General features: G+C 41.8%; 1 protein-coding gene across 1 annotated transcript in view; it reads right to left on the reverse strand.

The window, feature by feature from the left end:
• Nek11 (NIMA related kinase 11) overlaps positions 1 to 27362 on the reverse strand; it is a 219897-nt gene that overhangs the window by 143695 nt on the left and 48840 nt on the right. The window contains 3 exon segments of the mRNA XM_035443911.1: positions 10477 to 10603; positions 11762 to 11826; positions 21789 to 21907. Of these exon segments, the coding sequence (XP_035299802.1) occupies positions 10477 to 10603; positions 11762 to 11826; positions 21789 to 21907 (311 nt within the window).

Here is a 27362-nt window from a genome sequence, read left to right on the forward strand (position 1 = left end):
GTGCCAGATCCTCTAGTGTCAGCCATAATATAGTGTTAAGGGAAATTAATGGACAAAAACAAAAGAGACAGAGGGAATGATAGATGAATTCACACTGGAAGATTCAATAAGAGGAAGACACCAAGATTTTCCTAAAATGGTTTACAGACCCAATCAATGCAATAGTGGTCAGAATCTTACTGGGCTTTTCTTCTTGTATAGGGATTGACAAGATGACTTTAAATTTAAATGGAAATGCTACCAAACAGTTTTATGTAACAACTCTTTTCCTTATAAGAATGTGGTACTAGAAAAGAAGAAAGAAAGATGAACGAAGCAAAAAAAAAAAAGTGTTTTCAAATGACATATGCAAATTCTATTACTTGATTAAGGCGAAGGTAAACAATACTGCAAAGAGACTCAGAGAGAGGGAGGAGGGAGGGTGAAGATCTTCAACAGATACTAAATGATCAAAACTCATGAGATGTCCAACATTATTAGACATCAAAGAAATGCAAATAAGCACCCCAGGGTAGAAATTCTGCATGCTCCTAGAATGGCTAAAAACTGACAAGACCAAATCAGTACTTGTTATGCTAGGAATAAAAGTTTTTAAGAAAAAGAGACAGAGGTTGAAAGAACAAAGCCATACAAACCCCCCCTCACTCTACCAGGTCACACCGGCTGGATGGAACAATGGTCTCTGCCTTGGTCAGTGTTCTGTTGCAGCGAAGAGATGCCATGATCATGGCAACTCTAGGGAAAGCATTTACCTGGTGCTTGCTTACAGTTCAGAGGTTTAGTCCATTGTCAGCATGGCAGCATGCCAGCAGACATGGTGCTAGAGAGTAGTTGAAAGTTCTACATCTGGATCAGCAGGCAGAGAAAGACACTGGGCCTGACTTGAGCATTTGAAACCCCAAAGCCCACCCCTAGTGATACACTCCCTCCAACAAAGCCACAATTCCAAGAAGGTCACACTTCTTAATCTCTCTTAACCAGTGTCACTTCTGATGACCAAGCATTCAAATATATTAGCCCTATGGGGGGCATACTTATTCAAACCACCAAAATCTCTGACCCAGGACATCTTGAGCTGTCTTGGAATCCTAGTGGTTAATGTCTTTACTCGTAATACAAATGCTAACCATGATACCAATGAAATGGATAATTGAAAAATTAATAGTGTCTACCATGAGCTAAATCTACTTTCTTTACATAGAGAAAAAGGAGAGAGAGACAGAGACAGATAGACTAAGACAGAAACAGAAAGGGAGATACTGTGTGTGTGTGTGTGTGTGTGTGTGTGTGTGTGTGTGTGTGTGTGTGTGTGCCTGTAGAGGACTGAAGTTGACACAGGGTGTCTTCCTCAATTGCTCCACACTTTGTTAATTGAAATAGGGTCTCTCACTTGAACCCAGAGCTCCCTAATCTGATGGTCTAGCTAGCCTGCTTGCTCCAGGGATACCTTCTTCCTCCTGAGTGCTGGGATTGTAGGTGGCCTCCTTGATGGCCCAACTTTTTACATGGGTCCTGGGGATCTGAATTGGGTGCTGTTGCTTGCATAGTAAACACTTTATCCACTGAGCCATATTTTAACTCACTGAATTTGCCTCACAACTATTATTATAATTGCAATTGGGTCAGGTAAGTGGTTCAGGGTACCATCCACACTGAGCAGGTGGTAGAACTAGGATTACAACCCTGCCTGCCTGCTTACATAGACGTGAGCTCTGTGTCAATCTGCCTCTCAATGCTGCTTCTATCTGAGCATTTCAGATCATTATAGGCTCTTGAGTTAGAAATTGGGGCTGGCTCCAACAGGGCCTTTCAGACAGGGTTTGACTTCAAACTTACTTCACATTTTGTATGGAGCTATAATACACCATTAATGATTGCTGAGGCCTTAGGCAAGAGCACACAGGGCATCTGATCAAAGAAAATACAGGGAATGCTATGAGACCCTCTGGAAAAGTGAAAGGAGAGCCATCAGCATGAATTTTGCTTTTACACAGCTTAGAAGCAAACAGGGACTAGAGGTCTATGAACTGTGAGCACATCACAAAATAAACCCTGGTGTTGTGGAGACCTAACTCCACCTGAGCCATGCTTGGTGCATTTATTAAGGTTATAAAATGAATGCACAATTGCTTTGCTAAACAGATGATAGAATAATTGGATCCACAGTCTGATTAAGTAACAAAAGGGTGTTGATGTGACTACTCTTTTATGGAAATCCTCTTAGCTATACTTCAAGCAGGCTGCTTTATATTTACTTGGATCACTTCCATCTGTTGCTATGTGCTTAAGCTTGAATACACAGAGGCTTCATTTATTAGCCAGGACCCTGTAGAAAGGGAACTGCATTGCCACAGTGCACACACAAGAAGTAGGTGCTAGCAAAAGAAATATGAGACAATGCAACTGAACAAACGTCTATGGTATTTGGGGTCAAAGATGTCTTGATTATCCAGTCATAGATTTTAAAACCTATCTGTTAGAGTATTGTTTATTCTGATAACTATAACTGCATATACCTACACTTTTATTTTCTCCAATTTCCAGCCAGATATTTTAATATGAAACTTATTATATTTCTTCCTAAATCCCATCCTTTTGAAGATAGAATGCACCAGTGTTAGGAAGCAGAATCAGCCAAACACACACACACACACACACACACACACACACACATTCTCCAAGTGCATTTTACTTAAATGTCTGTGATTTGCATTCCTTTCTTTTTCCAAAATACATCCAACTTTGAAGAGCTAAACAGATATATCCCAAGGGATCACTGTACAAAAGAAAGGGAAAGTGGGAATCAGGTACATGTGAGACATATCCCACCCTAAATCTCCCAAGTTGCCATCTGTCCAGGTTGCCACAACTACAGAGCAGGTTTCCAAAGCTCGGACTGATAATGAATTGCAAATGAAATGACAACTGCCTTGTCTCCGTGCAGCTAAATTTACTCCTTCAAAGATCTGCCAGACCCTCAAGCAGAAAACTGCCCCAGCATGCATAACTCTAGTGTGCTGGGAAGTCTTATCATCTTTTAGGTACTATTTCCATTTGATGTGATTGAGAGGCATTCTGATGTTTTCATTAAGCTATGTATATGAAGAGCTACAGGCAATCAATGGCTTCTGGGAGAGGGAGAATCAAACTCCTCCAAGGACTACACTCCTGATAGGTCAACCAGTCCCAAGAAAGAGCAAAATAAATGTGCTCAGTGGGTTTTACGTGCGTACACACACACACACACACACACACACACACACACACACACACACACACGTACACACACACACATTAATGACAATAATTATAAAAAAGCAGTCATGAATTTGGAAGTAGGGGATAAATGGGAGGAGTTAGGGGTACAGGAAAGACGGAGATGATGTAATAAAGTACAATGTACGAAATTCTCAAAAGGAAATTTAAATTTAAAAAGCATACAAAATGACCACAGTTAAATGGAAAGAGAAAGAAACAAAGCTAATGCAAGAAGAATGGGTTTCCCTTTAGTGTATAATAGCTTAAACAACTCTTAGAATTGAATATTAGCATAAACTGCCCAAGTATGATGAAACTTACAAAAACAAAACGCACAGGTCTTTCTCATTGCTTGTTTAGAGTTACCCTGAGATATTTTATATTGTTTGTGGCTATTGTGAAGGGTGTGGTTTCCCTGATTTCTTTCTCACCCATTTTATTGTATTATAAGAGCACTACTGATATTTTCTGAGTTAATCTTATATCCAGCCACTTCATTAAAGGTGTTCATCAGCTGTAGGGGTTCCCTGGTAGATTTTTTGGGGTTGCTTATATATATTATCATATCATCTGCAAATAGTAAAAGTTTGACTTCTTCCCTTCCAACTTGTATGCCCTTGATCTCTTTTTGTCTTATTATTCTAGCTAAAATTTTGAGTACTATATGAAATAGGTATGGAAAGAATAGACAGCTTTGTCTTATTCCTGATTTTAGTGGAATTGCTTTGAGTTCACTTAGTGTTGTCTATCAGCTTGCTGTATATTGCTTTTATTATATTTAGTGTACATTCCTTGTATTCATGATCTCTACAAGACTTTTATCATGAAGACGTGTTGGATCTTGTCAAAGACTTTTTCAATATCTAATGAGATGATCATGGTTTTTTTTTTTTCTTTTGATTTGCTTATATGGTGGGTTGCATTGACAGATCTTCATATGTTGAACCATCCCTGCATCTTTGGGATGAAGCCCACTTGATCACAGTGAATGATCTTTTGGATGTGTTCTTGAATTCTATTTGCCAATATTTTATTGAGTATTTTTGCATCAATGTTCAAGAGGGAAATCCTCTCTTTTTGTTGAGTCTTTGTGTGGTTTGGGTACCAGGGTAATTGTGTCCCCACAAGAACTTCAAGTCTTTGAAGAAAGAAATTGGAAAAGATATCAGAAGACAGAAAGATCTTTCATGCTCATGGATTGGTAGGATTAAATAGTAAAAATTGCCATCTTATCAAAAGAAATCTACAGATTCAATGCAATCCCCATCAAAATTCCAACACAATTCTTTTCAGACCTTGAAAGAATAATACCCAACTTCATATAGAAAACCAAAAAAAAAAAAGAACCAGGATAAGTAAAACAATCCTGTGTAATAAAAGAAATGCTAGAGGTATCACCATCCCTAATCTCAAGATCTACTACAAAGTTACAAAAGTAAAAACTGAATGGTATTGGCATAAAAAGAAGTCAGGTGGGTCAATGAAGTCACATTGAAGACCCAGACATAAATCCATACTCCTATGGATACCTGATTTTTGACAAAATTGTACAATGGGAAAAGAAAACATCTTCAACAAATAGTGTTTACATAAATGGACGGTGGTAGGTAGGAGAATGCAAGTAGATCCATATTTATTCCCTGCACAAAACTCAATTCCAAGTGGATCAAAGACCTCAACATAAATCCAGACACACTCAACTTGATAGAAAACAAAGTAGGAAATAGCCCTCAATGTATTGGCATAGGAGACAACTTCCTGAATTGACCACCAGTAGCACAGATACTAAGATCGACAATTAATAAATAGGACCTCATGAAACTGAAAATCTTCTGTAAGGCAAAGGACCCAATCAACAAGACAAAATGACAGCCCACAGAATGGGAAAAGATCTTCAGCAACCTCACATCTGACAGAGGGCTGATATCCAAAATATATAAAGAACTAGACATCAAAACCCCAAATAATCCAATTAAAAATATGGTACAGACCTAAACAGAGAATTCTCAAAAGAAGAATCTCAAATGGCAGAAAAACACTTGTTCAACATTCTTAGCCATATGGAAATGCAAATTTAAATGACTCTGAGATTCCATCTTACACCTGTCAGAATGGCTAAGATCAATAACATAAATGATAGCTTATGCTGGAAAGGATGTGGAGCAAGGAGAACACTCCTCCATTACTGGTGGGAGTGCAAACTTGTGCAGACACTTTGGGGGTCATCCTTGTGTGTTTCTGAGAATTTCCCTAGTGCCACTAATCCCATAATGACTCCCTCTATCAAGATAATTCTCTCTCTCTCTCCTTTCTCTCTCTCTCTCTCTCTCTCTCTCTCTCTCTGTGTGTGTGTGTGTGTGTGTGTGTGTGTGTGTGTGTGTGTGTGTGTGTGTGTGTGTCCTTCCCCCAACTAGACCATCCTGTTCCTATTAAGTTCTAGTGTTTGAAGATGATCTGGCCCTTCTGGACCTCCCAGGATACTACCATGTCCTCTACAGGAATTTGACCAATGGAATATTAAGGCCAATAGCCATGGAAGAGAGAAACAAGAAAGAGGAGCAACATGAGAAAACCTGGCTGGAAGGCAAAGAAAATATTTTTCATCTTCAGATGTTCTTGAGGCCAGCACTAAGTATTCTATACAAACTACAGTCTAGGAAAAGACCACGAACAGTGCTCTCTCCATCTGCTATGGAGAAGAGATTAATAATAATAAGACATCCTTCCATCCTAACCAGTATCCATTCCACTATCCCATTCAGGATGAATTTGGCAACAGTCTCCACTGCTTATAGTACCAGCTGCTTCATTCATTTTATGTAGTCTCCCAGGACTCTTTTAAGATGTAATGAACATCAGAAATAGTAGGATGTATCAGGTCAGAGAAAATCTACCTTTCTTTAGTCTGTTCCAACCTTCCCCCTCCAGTATCTTTCCTATAGCCCAGCCTGGCATTCTTACAAGATGGAGAATTCGGGGTCGGGGGTAGGGGTGACTGTACTTTCCACACAGTCTTTTCCCTTTACTTATGAATATGTCCTTCCCTGTTGTTACTGGAGTTGTCATGTCACATATGGGTGAGTGTACTTGAGTGCACGTAACTAGCTTCAGCCAATGTAGCATAGCATCTCTAAAGACTGAGTAAAAGCTTTTACGCAATGTGGGCTCAGTACAGCCCTTGACTGCTCATACTCTAGCATTCCATGACAGCCCCTTTTGGGTATAGCCTGGACCCTTAAACTGGAGAGAGTCTTGCTGCAGAGACTACTTTAAACTGGAGCCCCCTCTAAGAGAAAGCAGACTGCAGTGGAACCATTTGTTTTCTGGTGAAGAAAATAGAATCAGACACATAAGTTAAATTGGTTGCAGCTCCCGTGGCAACAGCTGACATCCCTTAGCCTTCTGAGTTGTTGCTGAAGAAAACTGGTACAAAAGGTCCATTTCGCTTGCCCTTAACCCAAGCAGTTCCTGTATAGGCTGGAAAGTAGGCTCTTGGGTTGGGGTGCCTTCTAGAGGAATGGGCACTGGTGTGATTACTGTTCTCCAATGAGGACATGGCCTTGGGCCAGGTGGAACAGGCAAGTGCTGTTCCCTCTATGTTTTAATCCACCTATAGTTAAGCTTGCCTTCTGAGATCATGAAAGCCTGGGTCCATAATTAAGCATGAACTGGACTCCACCAGTGTGATTCCCACTACCATTCTTCCCATTTAAAACACCCAACAAACACAGCCTAGCTGACTCTCATAAGGGAAATAAGATTGACAGTAAGATAATTGCTTCACTTCTGCTTAATTACAGAACTACCATCCCCAAAATACTGTCTCTTTCCCTCTGAAAACTGGCATTAACTATTCATAATTCAATCAATTTGATAGGGGATGTCCTTCTGTATGCTATGAATATATGTTTCTCTTTTTGGTTGATGAATAAATGCTGATTGGCCAGGCAGGCAGTATAGGCAGGACTATAAAACAAGGAGAATTCTGGGAAGAGGAAAGGCAGAGAAGGATTTGGGAGCAAGACACCATGCAGCTGTTGAGGAAGAAAGAGATCCAGGCATCACCAGTAAGACAAGACCAAGTGGAAATACATAGATCAATAGAAATGGGTTATAGTTAAGAAAGAGCTAGTCATAAGAAGTCTGAGTCATCAGCCAAACAGTTTATAACTAATATAAGCCTCTGTGTGTTTATTTGGGACTGAACATCTATGGGACCAGGTGGGTCAGAAGCTTCTGTCTACAAAGAACCAGTCAAGGAACACAAGTCAAACTTATATTTCTCCTGTGGGGGTGAAAACCTTTTTAGTAGCAAACATATATATTAGCTGTGTTCAAAGCACTGTCCTTGATGACTCTTATTATTGTAACTTTCCAAATAACTGTTTTTCAACTTTTGGAACCAAGGTATCTTTTGAGATCAACTTCCTGTACTTGAATACTATAAATAATCAAACCCAGGCAGGTCTAACAGATTACAGAAGGAAGGGAAGGTTGCATATGGGCAAGTGTTAACAGATGAAATGTAATTAGCATTAGACTAATTCTTTTGAAGTGCTGTAAATATAGTATGTCCCACTATTAGTGCTGAAGCAACGAATCTATAAATTATTCATATGTACTCCCAGTCCCAAGAAAACATTCCACAGTACATAGATGCTACCCATTCAGAGGCTGAGATGGGTTCTCAGCTCATGCAATCTAATTTTTCTGAGTGTCTCCCTAAGATCACTTGTAACACTTCTCTATCTGCCACAGTAATTAATAGTTCTCCGATATTTGTTCCACTTTAGGTTTGGCAGCTACTAGATAAGCCTGTTTTGATTTAGATACCAGCAAAGTAATTACTAAATTCATAATAAAGTGGTTATTTGGGGTCAAGATGATGATACAGTCTCAGCTCATACTTGCTGAGTGGTTTATAATCACGGCAGGGGAGCTGATCTAAAGCTGGAATAGATTTTGTATGTGTCAGGTATTTTTGTAGCCACAAGACACCACAGGCATACTGCTTGATATTCTTATAATTTCCTGTGTAATTCAAGGACAATATGTAGACAAGTGGAATGGGCACAGATGAAGTGAAGAAGTTGCTTTGTTTCCCTTGGGGTTCTATCCTTCTGATCTGGCAAATAGGTGTGGATGCCCTGTCTAAAGGGACAAGTATATTGTCACACATCATCCCTGAGATTTAAACAATGGCCTTCTGAAGTTATCTACTCTTAATCAGATGGCATGCTACAATAACTTAAGGTTACATAATCATAAATCATGGAGACATTATATATTTAAATCTGTTTTTTATTCATCTATTCATTTACATCCCAGCTACAACCTCCCCCATCCTCCCCTCCCAGTTCTTCTCCCCTACTTTTTCCCCTCCAATCCTATTTGAATCTATTTTAAAATCCATAATATTTTTAAAATTAAGTGTGAAGAGAGAGGTGGGTAGGTAACTAATAGTCATTGAAAAGCCCAGGATTGCTACCTTTGAGCAGGAGAAGGAATCAAAAAATGAGCAGGGTTTTTCACAAGGAGTAAGAGCCAAGTGATTCTGCTTTTATACCCAGGTTATTGCACAGTGCTGAGGAAGAAGTATGCGCTCAATCAAATGATGTAAAGGAAGGTTGTCCCGACCCTTGGGACGTCAACCTGGAGCAAGAGAGTCAGGGATAGGGAATGGGGACAAGAGACGCAGAAAGAACGACCACAAGACAGGATTCTGATCAAGTGGCAAACTTTATTTTTCTCAGGCTAGCTTAGATAGTCAGCAGAGCAGGATATGAGGAGGGGTAGAATGGGTTGTTTGTGTACCAGGTGTTAGTGTAGACAGGATATTAGGAAACCACAAAGAAAGGATGCTGGGCAGGGCAAAGGGTTCATGAATAAGGGCTCCAGGAAGGGTTGCCTAAGTGACTTAGCCTGTGGGTGGAACATAGGGTGGAGGACTGGGTTAAGTTGTTTCTTTTCTTGAGCTGAGGTTCTAAGGAGCTGCTATGTAAAGGTTAATATATAACTATGTGGCCGGCCAAGCATGGCCTAAGATCTCATGCCAAGCCCTGAGATCTTTGGCTCCCAAAAGAAGGTGTTCCTGGTGGCATTTCTTTGTAGGTTTTGTTTTCTGCTTTTAGTTCAAGTTTTATTTTTACTCTGGTATGGGGTGCACATGGGCAAGGATTAGGGAAAGTGATGGGTGAGCTGAAATGGACCTCTAGGACAAAAGACTCCAACAAGAACAAGCTTCAGTGGAGAACCTCAAAACAAACAATCATGAGACTGAAATGAAGGAATGCGATTTATGTGGAAGGTCAGAGCCAGAGCAAATCTTGACAGCTCCTCTCCCGTGGGAGGCACCAAAGTAAAGAGAGAAATAATTCTTACATGGACCCTAAGCCAGCTGCTCTGTAGGGTTCACTTTTCCCTAACCACACAAAAGGTCATTTTCTACACATCATCTTTAGAAAACAGAAGTGGGCACCTCTTTCTCATTGCTCATCTTTGAAAGCTTAGAACTACTTAAGGTTGATTTGCATACAATAATTATTTACTTAATTAACAAGCTCTCTGCTAGATTGTCCTTCAACCCTTGGATGCTGAAAATTATGTAAGCTCCCTTCAAAGTACAGCAACACTCCCTGGACAGGGCCTGCTGCTAACAGCTGCTCTGCCTGGCCCAAGAGCGCCATGGAAGTGAAACATCACAGATGTCTCTATAACTGAAAACTAGGAAACAGTAAATATAGGCTACCCATAAATCTAGTGTATATGGTAAAATTCTCTAAAAATGCAGAAAAGCAGCATATTCCCTACAGAGCTGGGAGTTAACCTTAAAATAAAACAAAGCACAGTTTTAAGGATGACAAATGCTTTAAATAGGCTAGCCGAAGCACATCAAAATTTAATGTCTCCACCACATTAAGAATTTTCCCCTGTGGTTCAGGAATAACAGAATCTAAAACAGCCAACTCATCTATGAATAGAGAGAATCTTTGAAATGAATTTCACAGAGTATAACAAGCTCCAAGCCCTCTCTCCCTCTGGACACAGAACAACTCAAATGCCAAAAGGGACAAAGTGAGTGGCTGGAGTAAGCAGATGAACTTCAAAACAAAGTGTAGAGCCGCCGTAGACAGCAGAGAAGAGGTCCCTGGGGCCAGCCACCACAGTCCCCTTAGACAGCAGAGAAGAGGTCCCTGGGGCTGGCCACCACCTACTCACCAGATGTCAGACTTGGCATCATAGCCTTGGTGCTTCAGGGCCTCAGGACTCATATAATGGGGGGTCCCAGTTAAAGTTGTAGCCAGCTCACACGATCCCATTAGGAGCCGAGAGACTCCAAAATCCCCTGGAAATTGCGGTTAATTTGTGCAGATGTTTTAAAAAAACAAAAACCACCATTGGAAATTAACAACTAAAACTGATTTAACTTCATCATTTATTATGCCGTGCCTTCATGCTATCTTAAAGGAAAAGGAGAGTGACATTTTAAATTCCATAATGGTGATCAATAGCTTTAGACATATGTGCTTTATAGGAGAAAGACGACCAAACAAGGAAAGTGAATTATATAGCCTCAGATTTCTTACTTCTAGAATTATAGAAAATCAAAATAACTGGCTATTAAGCCAGTTGAAGTATGATAATAACTAGTGGGAATTCTAGAAGGACTAAATGTGAAGATATGAAAGTTCCCCTGCAGGGAGAAGAGTTTGATCTTAATTTTGATCTTTGTTTTCAAAGGGGAAATTCTAAGGATTTAAACTATTCACAAATATACATATAAAAATTTGAATCCACTGACTTCTCTAATTAGCCAAATACCTGTATTCTTTTCTTCTAAGAACACTCTATATGATATTTTGACAACTGAGAAACTGTTTGAATGGGGATATACTTCCAAAGAATTAAACATTAATAAAGCCATTATAGCAGCATTTAAATTATGTATGGTCACTGTTCGCTGATGTACTAAAGTTAGTGAGTGGGGGATGGAGAGATGGGTCAGCAGTTAAGAACACTCATTGGCTGCTCTTACAGAGTACCCAGGTTCAATCCACAGCACCCACAGTTCACAACCAAGCTGTAACTGTAGCTACAGGGGATCCGACACTCCCTTCTGGCCTCAGTTGGTACTGCATGCTTGTGGTGCACAAACATACATACAGGCATAATGCCCATACACATAAAAATCATAAAACTTTTCAGTAGATGAGGAACCTGCAGCATTAATGAAACCAGCAAAACAAGAGGAGGACTGCAAAGCATGCCTGTCAAATCCATCAGCCATGTAGCAAGTGCTTTATGCTTCAATTTAGATCAGACAATCAGAAACAAAGTAACTGGGATTTGCTGGTCTCATCCAGATAAGAGCAAATATCTGAGGAGGTTGAAGAAGCCGGGGCTGGATTACAGCGCTAGCTTGAACTATGCACTTGAGCTCACTGTGACTAAACCTAGGATAAACTTGCTTGTAGCTTTACAGCAGACATTTGAAACATCTTACCAATTTTCAGTTGATTGTTTTTCAGAAATATATTCTTTGATTTCAAGTCTCGATGTAGTATCCTCCTACAAAAGGGAGGAGATAAAACGTCATGTAAAATAGAAAATTAAACCCAATTAGAAATCAAGGGTGTGGTTGTATATAGGGAGTAACCATGCCTTTCCACAGATCCAGCTTTCATTGCTTAAAGGCTTCAAAACCAGAAAATTTTTCCTTTCTCCAAAGCAGACGACTTCATAAATGGGAGATTTTAGAGGGGAAGGAACATGCAATTTTGCTTTTTAAAAGTGTTTCAAAAGGTCCGATTGTGTTGAGGGTTTTGTTTGGTTGGTTTTGCTTCATGATTGTTGGGATAAGGTTGAGGTAAGGATTTGAGCACCAAGAACTGTTTCAGTTTGATGCATTCATGCCATGGGGATGTCTTCCCAATCCCCATCCAATTCCAAGAATGAGCCCCATGTAAACTATGGACTTTTGAGTGTTGTGGTGGTTTGAATAAAAATGACTCCCATAGAATGCTTAGTTACCAGGGAGTGGAACTCTTTGATAAGATTAGAAGGATTAGGAGGTGTGGCCTTGTTGGAGGAAATGTGTTGCGCACAGTGGGGGTGCTTTGAGGTTCCAAAAGCCCATGCCAGGTCCAGTACCACCCCCCCTTCTCTTTGCTTGTGGGTCAGGATGCAGCTATCAGTTACTTCTCCAGCATCATGCCTTTGTGCCCCATGCTCTATACCATGATGATAGTGGACTACGCCTCTGAACGATAATCAAGGCCCCAGTTAAATGCCTTCTTTTATGAGTTGCCTTAAGTCATGATGTCTCTTTACAGCAACAGAACAGTGACTAAGACAAGTGGTGATGACATATGCATGTAAGTACCACTCAAGCAGGGAATGCACATAAACGTTCATGTATGGAGTGGGTGCAATGCATGCTCTAGGTCACAAGGCATATGAGAAACCCTAAAGGACAGCACACAGAAATAAAAGCAAACTAGAAGCTGGAGCCAGCTACACTGGGAAGTTGAGACAGGAGCTAGAGGGTGGCCTACACAACATAGTCAGATCTCATCTCAACAAGATGAGATAGATGAAGAAAGGTGTGTAAGAAGAGGTAAGAAAGAAGAGGGGAGAAGATGAAAGTGGAGGGGCTAGGAAGGGAGGGAACAGGAAGAGGAGGGGTAAGGATAAGAGAAAGGTGGGGAGGTGTGGTTCCTTTAAAGTGTCAACTTGACAAACATCTAGGACCACCAGGGAAAGGAGTATCAATGGAGAACTGTCTAGATTAGGTTGACCTGTGGGCATGCCTGTGAGTAATTTTCCTAACTGGGTTAAATGGGGCAGAAGACCCAGCCAGACTTTGGATGGTACCATTTCAAAGGCTAGGCCCTGGAATGAATAACAAGGAGAGAGTGGCCAGAGCATGACAGGAATGGATTCTTTGTTTTGTCTTCCTGATTATAGATGTTGCTGAGCAGCTCCCTTAAGCTCTGCTGCTCTGATGTCCCTTCGATGACGGACTGTGACCTGGAACTGTAAGATGCAGCAAACCTTTTCTCCCCCTAGATTGCTTTTGTTGGGGTATTTGTCATAGGAACAGAAACTAAACCAAGGGAGACCAGGAAAGGGAAAGAGGTAGAGAGAGTTACATTAGAAGTCGACCCCTCCAAACAAACAAACAAACAAAAAAGTTGACCCCTTCAGGAGAGTTAAATCTATCTTTAAACTATGTCAGTCCTTGACTAGAACAAGGTGATCTGCCTCTGATGTAACTCCCGGGTGTAGAGAAGACAATATCACCCAGCATCTCTTAATAACTCACCTACATTCTTAGTCACTCAAAACTACCAGGAATACCAGGTGACAAGACCAACTAGCCAAAGGCAACAACAGTAAAATTTTCCAAAAGGAATCCATAAATGGTTAACCTATTGAAATTACTGGATTAGTGTACAAAAGTTAAAACACTGGAAAATCAAGTTTGACCCTGCACTAGAAGACCATCTAGTAATATTTTTTCCTTTTTAAATATTTTCCGACACCAAATGATATAAGGGAGGCTGCTAGAAGCTGCTTTAAACTATTTCCTCCTCCTTCCCAAAGAGAGGGAGGAGGTCCCAGGAAGCTGATAAACCTATAAGACGGACAGAAGACTCATTTCCCCAGGGTTGCAGTGTGCAAATGCTGCAGAGACTCCTTTCAGCGGAGCTGTCTGCAAGTTGTGAGGTAAGATCCAGGGATACTGCCTTTGTAAGTCAACATCCATGTTGGGATGGGTTTTAGGGTGATGCAGCTGTCTTTCAGTTACCCATGATCTTGTTCATAACCTCAATAAACTCATTGGTTCACTAAGTGTTGGCACTCTAACTGGGGTAGACATTTGTTCATGTATCCCCAAGAAAAGTTACACAACAGAAGCTTGTAGACGCTATTTCTCGGTTCTTATACAAGATAAAATAAATAGTGTGTGTGGGGGGGGGGAGGGAGGAGATCGAGAACAAGCACAATGTTGGATCTTGGCTACTGTTATAACAAGTGTACTGTATGGAAGGGTTTCCAAGAGCCTGACAACTGCAAGAGAACAAGCCCAACTATACATCAGCCAGACAACAGAGGCAGAAAGAACCTGAACCTCAGAGGACACCCCTGAGATCGCCTCAGTTAACCAACTCCTGAACTGTCCTCCTGGACAGCAAAATAATGAATCCTTTCTATTGATTGAGACGCTTCTGTTACTTGCAATTAAAGGAATCTTCAGCTGAGTCTCTTCATGCTGGCCCTATTGATTCTAGATCCAAGGAGACAGAGTCTTGTCTCTTGGAGCTGTAAGGATGCAAGGAGCCAGAGAGTCTAAGGCTTTGTCTTTGTGATAATGAGCTAGGGGACATTCCAGAAGACTGGCTACATGATGTTAGGAGAAGTAAGGCATACATAAGAAAGTTATCTGGTGACAACTGGGCAGGTAAAAGATGAGTTACAAATAGCAGTATATTACTATCCCTCTTCACATACAAAGACATGAAAATATGTAAGGTAGAACTATGCATTTCCAAGGCACAGAATATGCTAGAATGCAGATTTTAAAATACAATGGACTGTCTCTGTGATGGAGTTAAGAAGTTTTATGTCACAGGCCAGCTGTCAAGCTATTGGAGATCTGTAAAATTGTGATTTACTGACTTTGTAGTTACAGTAAGCAAAATGTATCCTGCAATAAAAAGCCTTACAGCAATCCCTTTAAAATATATTTTTAAAATCCAGGAAATAACAAGGTAACAAACAGTCCAGGATGGTTTAAATTTTTCTCTAGAAATCCCAAAGTATCTCTACTAGTTCCCTATCCTCTACCTCACCCCTTATCTACTGAAGTGAAACTCTCCTCTCCTTTCTGGTCCATGGCACCCACTCAGGAACTGCTTGCTTGTGCTCAGCATTGTACTACGATTCCCATCTCCATCTCCCCATCCGACAATTCTTCCCCAGCCTCCAGGTCTTTCCCTGGGATGAAGAGCAGCTTTCAGAGGCAGAGCAACAACATAAGGCAGGCTTCTGGAGAAGGCACGAGAACTTAGCCTTCATCTCCCTAGACCCTGTGTAAATAGTGTCTGAAACCTTAGCTCCCTCCCCTGCGGATCTATCTTTCCCCTGGCAGGGTCTCACAGTGGACTTCAAACATCTTCCCAGAGCCCCCACCCAACCAGTGACCCTTTGATGATGCTCAGCCTGGGACGCCCCTGTTATTTTCTCTGCCATGTGACCCCATTCTGAGCTTCAAGGTACCTGCTTGACTTTCCTCAGCTGTGACTTGATGATGAGCCTCTGTACTGGATCCAGAGATAGAGGTTAGATCCTTCTAGAACTTCCTGGCTATGGCCACCACACCAGAAATCTAGACTTGGTGTGGAAACTGACCCCAGGGCACACTCGAGAAGGGAAATTGGGAGGAAAGTAAGAGTTCAAGAGGAATCAGACACTGCAGCTCACCTCAGCATTCCCATCCCCCAGACTTGGGTAGATACCTCCTTCCTTGGCTGAATACTCTGAAATGGATTCCCAAGCAGGTGCCTTTCCCAGAAAATGAGTTCTCCATGTCACTTTTCAGAGACTCATTTAGATACCCTATCACAACCTTTTTTTTAAGCTGGCTGAGAAATGTGTGGTAGCTAGGTGATGCCAAAGCCACCTCAGGGAAAGTTCGCTAGCCTGTCTCTCCACACCTGGGATGCACACTAACCCAGGGTCAGCAACACTTCAAGACCACCAAGGTTATGCACACCACGAGGGGCGGCTCCACTTTCCCCCAAGAAACAGGGGTTGATAAGCTCCACATCCCATCAGGAAGGAGGTCTGTGCAGCAATCTTAAAGACAGCTGAGTGAACTGTGAATATTCTTAGGCTTTAACAGTTTCATTTATGTACCTGCCATATGCTACAGACTAAATTAAAACACAGTACAGGAATGTTCCAAAGAAGGGAGCCAATTCTCCCTTTCTTTGGTTCCCTTCCTCCCCTTATTCCCCTAACATTGTCTTTGCCTTCTCTAGAATACTATATTTGTCAAGTTTCTCCACAGAAATGAAACCAAATACATGACTTAGGACTGAGAACTCAAGCACTTGTGCCTCAGAGGGCCGGTCACCTGCATCAGCAGGCTAGAGGCCCAGGAAAGCCAGGTATCAGGCTCCATCTGAAGGCCTGAGCCCCAAGGGATCGAGCATATAAATCCCTGTCCAGGGCCAGAAGCAGAGAAGGGGCCCCTTTCCTCCTTCCTTGCCTTGGTAGGTAGCACATTGCCCAGGCACAATGGGGAGGAAACCTACTTGACTAATTCAAGGGCCAATCTCACACAGATAGATTCTCACAGACCACCCAGAAGCAAGCAGCATTTTAAATGGGGAATCCCGTTGCTCATTCCAATGGACATAAAACTAACCAACATCTGCACTTAACTATTGTGCACCATACCTAAGCTCTCACATGTGTGTATCAGATTGTTTCCAGTGTGATCCTCCAGATTAACACGTAAGCAATCTATGTACTTTTCAAAATACACTAGTAGATACTGCAGAATACCTGTGAAGCCAGAATAATTTCCATAGACCATTTTTGATTGGTGTCATTTGGGAAGTAGGAAATTCAAAGCAGAGAAAAGTATTGTGTGCATATGTGCTGTGTCCGTGTTCCTAAATATCTGAATGTTTTCTGCCCTGTAATGAGTGCTTCTTTGGGGAGGTAAGGGCATCTCCACCTCTCTGCAACTGGGATTGACCAGTTGACTTGTCATGGCCATTGAACATGAGCAGATAGATAGTCACTGTGTCTGAGAAGTGATGAAGGCTGCCCTAACTCACCCTTGCCTTCCCTCAGCCAGAGATCCAGTTAGGAGTCATTGCCTGGGCCTGGGTGCTAGGATGAGCAGACACACAGAGAGGACTGCGGGATCGCCCCCATCCCTTGGCTACCGCTCTGTGGCATGAGCAGCCCACTACCTTCAGTAGGAATCGGCCCCAGCAACACTGTCCACAAGCAGCTTCTACTAGACTGTGAATATTCTTGGCTTCTAACATCACAGGTTTTAGTTGTTTATATTTTATGATTTAGAAAAATCTGTTGGGATTTTGCCCATTTTTAAAATAGACAATTAAGTTTATTTTGTAAAAGAAATGAGTTTTGGGCTTGTGATTAATCAGATGTTCAAAACTAACCAGGGAAAAGAGTGTGCTATATACTGATGAACTGGAAAAATTACACAGCGTTCATCATTTAAAAGCCAGACTGACGACAGGTGCAATGGCACATGTCTATAATCCCAGCGCTTAGGAAATGGAGGTTTGAGGCTAGCCTGGGCTACATAGGGAAACCCAGTTTCTGATAAACAAAAACTATTCCAAGGGCTAAGAATGTAGCTCAGTAGTAGAGTACTTGTCTAGCAAGGCCATGTTCAGTTCACTAGAACAGCCAAAAAAAAAAAAAAAAAAAAACCACAAACAAAGCCCTCTGGAGACTGGATTCAGATGGAGCTATTTGTCTTTCCCATTCAAATCAAAATTTCTAAAACTATAAAATAATTCAAGAGGAATTCATAAATAATGTTAAAAATAAGAGCTACACAGAGCCAAGAATTTTGAGCAATTTCCTGAAGAAGAAGAAGAAAAATGCACAAAGAGGACTCCAAAACCTAAAGCAGGCATAGAAGAGCCCTGCCTCTGTGTCCCCCCACCCTCCACCCCAGCCGCTCAGCCATGCACTGGCGCCTCTGTGTCCCCCCACCCTCCACCCCAGCCGCTCAGCCATGCACTGGTGCCTCTGTGTCCCCCCACCCTCCACCCCAGCCGCTCAGCCATGCACTGGATGCTTTTCTCTTCCTTCTCTTCTCTCCCTACACAGTGGTTTCTGCTTCCTGACCTCACCTACTGTCAGAGTTACTTTCCTGCTACTGTGATAAGAAACCATGACCAAGGCAACATATAAGAAATACATTTAATTGGGAATCAGAGCTCCAGAGGGTGAGTCCATGACCATCATCACAGGGAGCATGGACGCAAGCAGGTGAGCATGGTGCTGGCCCAGTAGCTGTGAGCTCACATCTTAAAACACAAGCACGAAGCAGAAAGAGTCCTCAATCCTAATCAGTATCCCAGATCATTTCTTTGAGTCCCTCATAGTAAACTCCCAAGGACAATCTCTACTGTAACTCACCATCAATTGGATGCATCATGGTTTGATCTTGGATTTGAACAGCCACACAATTGTGTGCACCCATCTACATCCATCTTCTTTCATCTTATATTGTATGTTGGAGATTTGTTCAGATCATACATTATTGTTTGTGTGTTTATTTAATCATTCCATTGCAGACAAAAACTTAAGAGTGTATCAGTCATTACAAAAAGTGCTTCTGCAGCCATTTTTGTATACCTACTGCTGATCAGGCCTCACTTCTCTTCTTTTGATTTTGGTATCAGTCCATATCACTTGTGCAAAAGAATGCATTTCATTATGACATTTCCACACCTGCATCTAGTGTGCTTTGAACATCCTTATCCCTTTCTTTCCCACCCATTCATCTCAATAGGCTCCTCCTACTTTCATGTCCTTTTATAAAATCTAGATTCTATGTATGAGAGAAAACATAACAGCATTTCTCTAAGTCTGGTGTCACCTGGTTTGATCATTCTGATTCCATCCAGTTTCCAGCAAATGACACATGGTTCTTTACTAATAAGCCCCATGATGCGTATAGATACTCTGTTTTCTTTATGCATTCACCCCATTGATGGGCATCTATGACGAACTCAGAACTTTGTCATGTGTCAGTGTCAGAGAAAACATGAGTGCAGGTCTATCATATGTCCACTATGATTCTTTTGGTCTATATCCAAAAGGTCAGAACTCATCACTACTCCCCTCAAGGAATATAGAACCATCATTTGGATGTTTAGTCCAGAAAACACCATCATATATCTCCCCAAAGAATTGCTACTAATGGCCACCCCACAAATAATGTGACAAATGTCAAGTTGCTCTGCATCCTTGCCAACACATGTAATCGTTAACAATTAAAATCATGGAGCTGGGCTGTGGTAACACATGCCTTCAGTCCCAGCACTCAGGAGGCAGAGGCAGATCTCTGTGAGTTCGAGGCCAGTCTGGTCTACAGAGCTAGTTCCAGGACAGCCTGAAGTTACACAGAGAAACCCTGTCTCAATAAACCAAACCAACCAAACACACAAAGGCCTATCTTCTGGCTGCACCTTTATGTCTATATTTAGTTATTACCACAGTCTATACTGTTATAGAAGCTTCTTACATGCATACGATTCCAGTGTACATGCTCTACAGTCCTACAAAACAATCAGTGGCAGTCCCTTCCTTGTTACTGTCTTACAGATGAAGAAACAAGGCTCAGAGATGTCAAGCAGCTTGCCTGGCGTCATAGTGGGTCATTCAGTGGAGATGTGATTCTGTATAGCCACCCACCTTGTAGCTATGACACTGTACGTGACTTAGTTTCAGTTTAGTGCTATTAAATGAATAAAGTGAATTAAAACATAAACTGGCATTTCTCTATACATAAGACACTTATAATGAATGGTTACAATATGATGAGTAAGAGAGACCACCATTTTTCATCTGAATCACCAAGAATATAATTCCAGATACACAGATTTAGCAACATCCACATATGTGGCCCTGTTGAATGACTTTTTATAAACACTGACAGACTGAAAATGACACTCCTCCCTTTAGAGGTTGTTTCTAAACTCATTTATTTTTAACTATCACTAGGTAATCTTAAACACATCAAAAATATTGGGGGAATGTGTTCAGAGTGTATTTTATACTAGCATGGGAATAGTTGTATGTAACCCTGTATAATTCAAACTAAAATAACAAAATTGAAAAACAAGAATAGAAAACAAATCAGATTTGGGATCTTAAGTCAACCAGATTCTACTTGTATATTTTACACACAGAACACCCCACAGAGGGCATCTTTGTTGGCACTGTTTTATAATTAAGTCCTTGATGCAATAAGCCAAGAACATGCTAAGAAGAGTGGGACAGGAAAGAAAGGATGGATGGAGAGAGAAGGAAGGAGAGAGAAAGTAGAGAAAGGAGGGAGAGAGGGGAGGAAGGAGGGGGAGAGAGAGTGGGGGAGGGAAATAGAGAGAGAGGGAGGGAGGAGGGAGAGGGGGGAGGGAGGAGGGAAAGGGGAGGAAAATAGAGAGAGAGGAAGGGAGGAGGGAGAGAGGGGGAGGGAGGAGGGAGAGAGGGAAGGAGGAGGGAGAGTGGGGGAGGGAAATCGAGAGGGAGGGAGGGAGGAGGGAGAGAGGGAAGGAGGAGGGAGAGTGGGGGAGTGAAGATGATAGCAATGTGAGCCTGCAGGCACAGCAGCCAGCAGTCCGCAGCTTTATTGAAGATGTTGTGATATTTCATCATCATCTCAGGCGTCACCTCAGAGACTGTTGGCAGCCCCACTGAATTAGTTACTATCTGTGTCATCAAGCATGTGTTTCAGCAGATATATTGCCAATTGCAGGGGAATCTGATTACTTTTTATGCTATCAGAAACCACAGATGACACACTTAAGCAATGACATCCCCGGACTACCAGGCCTGGTTGTGCCCTAGGAATATCACTATCACTCAAGATGGCTGTTCCTGGGTGTGGCTCACTCCTGCAGTGAGCATGCCATGACTGACTGCACACTTTGTGAGAGTCTATTCTTACAAATTTATTTGTATCATTTGATGGAACTAAAATGATTTAACACCTTAACATCTGATCATACAATGTTTTAAAATGTATTGTTGAGGCAAACTCCATAAACAAGAATGACAGATTAATGAAACTCAGAGGATACACTTTGACTGTTACCTGACATTTTATAGCAAAACTGACTTTTGGATTGAATATTTGTCTGTCATGACCTACTAACAAAGTGTGAGTATCTGCTTTAGTTCACAGAAGATGGTTTCGTAAGGCACCCACCACGCTCAATACAGTTTCTGCTATACTGAAGATCAATTTGGTTTCTAGAACTACAAAAAAGTGGGAATCTGGAGATATGTCTCAGTGCATAAAGTGCTGACTGTGCAAACATGAGCATCTGAATTCAAATCCCAAGTACCCACATAAAAAAGGCTGACTGTAGAAACTCCTGTCTGTAAACTGAGCCCTCCTGGCAGGAGACTCAGAGGTTTGGCATATCCAGCAGAGAAGATGAGATATCCAGTCTTGGACAAGGTAAAAGTAAAGACTGACACAAAAGGCTGACCTCCACACCCAAGCTGTGGCATGTATACACACATACACAACTGATGTGATAAATGCTATGTGAGCAAATAATTATTCAACAGCTTCCTCCAGGAGAAAAGTCATATTATAAAATATTACAGATGTTTGGCTGTGGCCATTCATCTTCTGGACCCGTTTACTTTCAAATCAAAAATATTCCCCTTTCAAGTTCAGACATGAGAGTTAAAAAAAAATATACCCTGTCCCCAAAAGCAAATCAACATACCTCTCATGCATATAATCAACTCCAAGCAACAACTGGATAAACCATTCTACTATCTGATTTTCAGGAAAGATATTCCCAGCTTCTTTATATTCCTGAATTTTATAGTCCAGATCTCGGCCCTGAAACAAAATAACATAATCTTTCATAGTTTGAATAGGTAAAATTTTAATATCAAGTTCTCTCAACAATGCAAAGCAGCTAGGCCCAAGATGAAGTTGTCTAAGGAGACACCAACTAGATGACCCAGGTGGGACCAGACCCTTGGGGAAATGGAAACAATGCTCCAAACATGTCAGAAGTCACATGACTCTGCTTTTCTATCAATCAAAAGACCCCTCGTCCTCCTAAAAAAGAGTAGCCACTCCCACAGAAATCCAAACAGAGCTCTTATTCCTATTGTCAGCAGTTACCAAGTAAAATCTGCCATTGCTCCTTTAAACTATGTCTATCTAACTTGGTTTTATTTTTGCCATCAAGCAAGGAGAAAACAAATCATATAGATTGTTCCAGACCCCCTGAATGAGGTCAGTTTAGAGGTCTGGACAATCTATGGGGCCACTAGTAGTGGATCAGTATTTACCCCTAGTACACAAATGGACTTTGGGAGCCCATTTCACATAGAGGGGTACTCTCCCAGTCTAGACACACTGGGGAGGGTCTGGGTCCTGCTCCAAATGATATGACAGACTTTGAAGATTCCCCCATGGAAGGCTTCACCATCCCAGGGGAGCAGAGAGGGTTGGGATAGGGGGTTGGAGTGGGGGGGCAGGGGAGGAGGGGAGGGAGAGGGAACTGAGATTGACATGTAAAAGAAGCTTGTTTCTAACTTAAATTTTAAAAAGAAAAGAAAGGAAAAGTGTTATCAGGTACAACACAGGTATCGGGATGACATCCCCTGAATCTGTGTTCATATAAGACCAGGAATAATGTTCCTAGTACCCTCACTTTGCATACAGACCCCTAACATGAGGGAAAGTTAAAAATGGGAGACATTGAAATTCCGATCAGAGACACTAATTGAGTGTACAGTGATGTTTGCATGAAAGGAAATTGGTGTTGGCATGGTGCACCAGTGCTGGCTGCCACAGGAGAGTTTTTTGAATTTTAATTTAAATTTGTTCTATTACTATTAATGTGTCTGTAAATGGGGGTGTGTGGGGGATAGTTGGTAGACAAGTTCAAGAATAGATTCTGTCTTTCCACTGTGGGGTCTGGGGATCGAACTCAGGCCATCAGCTATGTGGGGCAAGTGCTTTTACTCATTGAGCCACCTTGCAGTATCTGGCATGGACAGACTGACAGTGTCTTGGAATGACAGCATTTCCCCTTCTCTATTAAACTCCAGCAAAGCCCTCAACAATCCAGTGGCTGGTGGTGAATGCATGGTTCTGAACATAGCAAAGAAGCATTTAGTCACTCACATGTTGGTGAAAGGTAAAATAAGAGTAATTAAAATCAAGACCAGAAACTGACAATCATGAATGTCTCAATTTCCTGGCAGTGTCTGATGTGACCTTGATGCCAACATGTTTTAATACATTTTAATAAACAAAACATAAAGTGTTAAATTCTCTTAGAGAAGCTCTATTCCTCAAAACTTTTACATTAAAACACGGAAAGATTGAAGCTTGTTTGAGTATGTGTCCCCGAAAGAAAACAGTCAGGAAAATGCTCTTTGGGGGATGTGAAGCACAGGTCCCATGGAGAGTGCAAGAGATACCTGCCATGTCCATGGGGGCAGAAGAGGAAAATGAAGCCATCCACAAACTATGGCAAAGTCCCCCTCAGATGTATAGCAAAGGTATTTCTAACCAATGAGGAAACCAGGAGAGATTACTTGTAATCAAACAAGCGGTCAACTGACTAACTGCTTGTAATGTAGCTTTTAATTTCCTTTCAGTGCAATGTGCAAATATTTGTGTAGCATTTTCACTTTCCAAATTAAGAAATAAGAAGTCAAAATCATATCAAACATTCACATGCAGCCTTGATGAAACTGCCTTCCTTGCTGGATTTTCTAGGCCAAGGAGATCAAAGCTTCTTGGAATTAAAAAGTACAGTGAATTAATATTTAACTATTGGCAAGAAAAAGGAAAAGAGACAAGTTTTCTTGTTCTTCTTCAAATGTGCCTCTCCGGCACTCACTTTCCAACCACAGCATGTCTCGGAGTTATGCAATAGCACACAAACTGTGCAGTAATAATATTTCTGCAAGTTGTATATAATATTTTTGATGATCAGTCATTATCCTAAAGAATGGATGAGAAAGCCCTTCAGACAAATGGTGCCCGTATCTACTACACTGTCTCTATTATTAGTTTTATATTCCCAACCAAAGCCTCTAACTGGATAATATCTAAAGGATATTCTGAATGTGGTAAACATTTCTAATGTCAGAAAGACAGTGCTTCACCTTCTGGATAGGGAGGGAGAGAGGGAGATAGGGAGGAAGGGAGGGGTAGCCAGGTGGATGGATCCTAAAAAACTAGGGGTATGGGGCAAGAGCGAGAATTCAGTTGGCAAACTGTTTGCTGTGCAATCCTGAGGATATAAGTTTGATCCCCACAATGCACATGAAAAAGCAGGGGCTGATGATAGGTAATTGCAATCCCAGTGCTGGGGGTCCCTGGGGCTTGATGACCAATGAGCCTGGCCTAATTGATGAGTTTAAGGTCAATAAGAGTCCCTAAAAATAACAAGGTAAAGGCTTCTAGAGAACATAAGGTTGTCCTCTGGCTCCAAACACCCCCACACACACACACACAAACACACACACTGCATATACACAGCCATGAACACTGCAAACACAGGTATGCCCACTGTGTTCATACACATGCACACACACACACACACAAACACACACACACACACACACACACACACACACACACACACACACACACACGAAATATTAATGGAACTTCCTTCTAGCTTCTTGTATCGTTCCAATATTTAGCATGTTAAGGACAGCCAACATAAATATAGCTGCCTATAAATTTGGCCTATAAACATATAATTGCCTATCTCAATTATAATAATACTGAGATTTCAAAATGTATCTGTGAATTAAAAATAGCATTCCTTTTAGGAATTAATTCTCAAACTACAAGTTCCTATTGCTGTTGTGGAATATTCCTTTACACTGTGTGAAAATGTGTCGCTGTAATTGGTTTTATAAAGAGCTGAACAGCCAGTAGCTAGGCAGGACTTCTGGGGAGAGAGACAGGTGTCCAGGAAGAAGAAAGCAGAGCCACCAGTCAAATGGAGAGAAAGCAATATAGACAGTACAGAGTAAAGGTGACTGAGTAAAAGGATATAGATTAAAAGATATGGGTTCACTTAAGTTATAAGAACTTAGTTAGGAACAAGTCTAAACTGAGACTGAGCTTCGTAATTAATAAGTCTCCATGTCATTTTCTGTGACCTGGGGGCCCAAAGAAAAATCTGTCTACATATTGTCATTATAAAACCCTGTCTTGATTACCCCACCACCACCACCCCGCCCCACTGCATCAGTGACCACAGAAATCATACGGCCCACCTACACCTAGAGGAAGAGCCCCAGTGACCTGGCAGTGGCATTCTCCTCCCCCACCCACCCACCCACAACCATTCTCTGCAGCATCAGTGACCAAGAGAGCCACATGCCCCACCTACACCTAGAGGAAGAGGTGAGTGTCTGAGCTCCTGACTGGACAACCCTGTCTAGACCCCTAGGACACATCCCTTGCTCCACCCCCCATTTATTGCAGCCCCAGTGACCAGGAAGCAACATCCTCCCCACCCCCAACCATCCCCCACCACAACAGTGACCACCAGAGAGAGGCACAGGCCCCACCTGCACTGATTGGAATAAGACTGACCCCTGGAGCCACAGACCCCACAGCCCCATCTGCACCTATGGAGGAAGAGAGACCCATGGCGGCACAGGCTCCACCTGCACTGACTGGAGGAAGAGATGGGTAGACAGCAGTGTAAGAACACACTCAACAACACAAAGAACAATATGGCAGCACCAGCAAGATGTGAGCATCCCAATGAAGATGAAGCAGAACAAAATGACCTTAAAAACAATTTTATGAAGATGATAGAGGCCCTTAAAGAGGAAATGAAACATTCCCTTAGAGAAATGGAGGAAAAGACAAAAAAATTGAAAGAAATTAGTAAATCCCTTAAAGAAAGCCAAGAAAATCAAGAAAAAAAACAATCAAACAAGTGAAGGAAACAGTCCAAGACTTGAAAATTGAAATATAGGCAATAAAGAAAACACAAACTGATGGAATTCTGGAAATGGAAAATCTGGGTAAACAAACAGGAACTACAGATGCAAGCATAACCAACAGAATGCAAGAAATGGAAGAGAGAATCTCGGGTGTTGAAGACATGATAGAGGAAATAGATTCACCAGTCAAAGAAAATGTTAAATCCAACAAATTCTTAGCACAAAACGTCCAGGAATCTGGGGAACCATGATAAGACCAGACCTAAGAATATTACGGATATGCCATGAACTGTGTTCATAGCAGCATTATTTATAAAAGCCAGAACCTGGAAAAAATCTAGATGCCCCTCAACTGAAAAATGGATAAAGAAAAAGTAGTACATTTACACAGCAGAGTATTACTCAGTGGTAAAAAAAAAAAAAAAAAAAAAAAAAAAAAAAAATGACATCTTGAAATTTGCAGGCAAATGAATGGAACTAGAAAAAAAATCATCCTGAGTGAGGTAACCCAGATCCAGAAAGACAAACATGGTATGTACTCACTCATAAGTGGATATAAGATGTAAAGCAAAGCATAACCAGGCTATAATCCACAACCCCAGAGAAGCTGGGTAAAAAGGAAGACCCTAAGAGGGACACACGTGGAGGGCCCCAGGAAGGGGAAATAGTTAAGATCTCCTGGATAAACTGAGAAGGGGGTGGAGGATGGGAACATGAGGGATCCAGAAGGCCTAGTTGGGGGAGATGTGGAGGGGGAGAGCAATGAAAGAGATATCTTGATAGAAGGAGCCATTATGGGATTAGGGAGAAACCTGGTGCTAGGGAAATTCCCAGGAATCCACAAGGATGAGCCCAGCCTAGACTCCTAGCAATAGTAGAGAGGATGTCTGAATGGGCCTTCCCCGTTAATCAGATTAGTGACTACTCTAACTGTCATCATATAATCTATATCCACTATGATGAAAGCAGAAGCAGTGACCCACAGCCAAGCACTTGGCTGAGCTCCTGGAGTTCAGCTGTATAGGGGGAGGAAGGATCATATGAGCAAGGGGAAGTCAAGATCATGATGGGGAAAACCACAGAGACAGCTGGCCCGAGTTAGATGGAGCTCATGGACTGTGGACTGAGAGCTGGGGAAACCTGCAGTCCCTCTGAATGTGGATAACAGTTATGTGGCTTGATGTGTTGAGGGGACCCCTGGCAGTTGGACCAGAACTTCCCTGGGCGCATGTACAGGCTTTGTGGAGCCCATCCCCTATGGTGGAATACCTTGTTCAGCCTAGATATGGGGGCGGGGGGCGCTTGGTCCTGCCTCAACTTGGTATGCCAAACTTTGTTGACCTCCCAAGAGA

Source organism: Cricetulus griseus, chromosome 4 (assembly GCF_003668045.3).
Source record: "Cricetulus griseus strain 17A/GY chromosome 4, alternate assembly CriGri-PICRH-1.0, whole genome shotgun sequence".
Classification (NCBI taxonomy): Eukaryota; Metazoa; Chordata; class Mammalia; order Rodentia; family Cricetidae; genus Cricetulus; species Cricetulus griseus.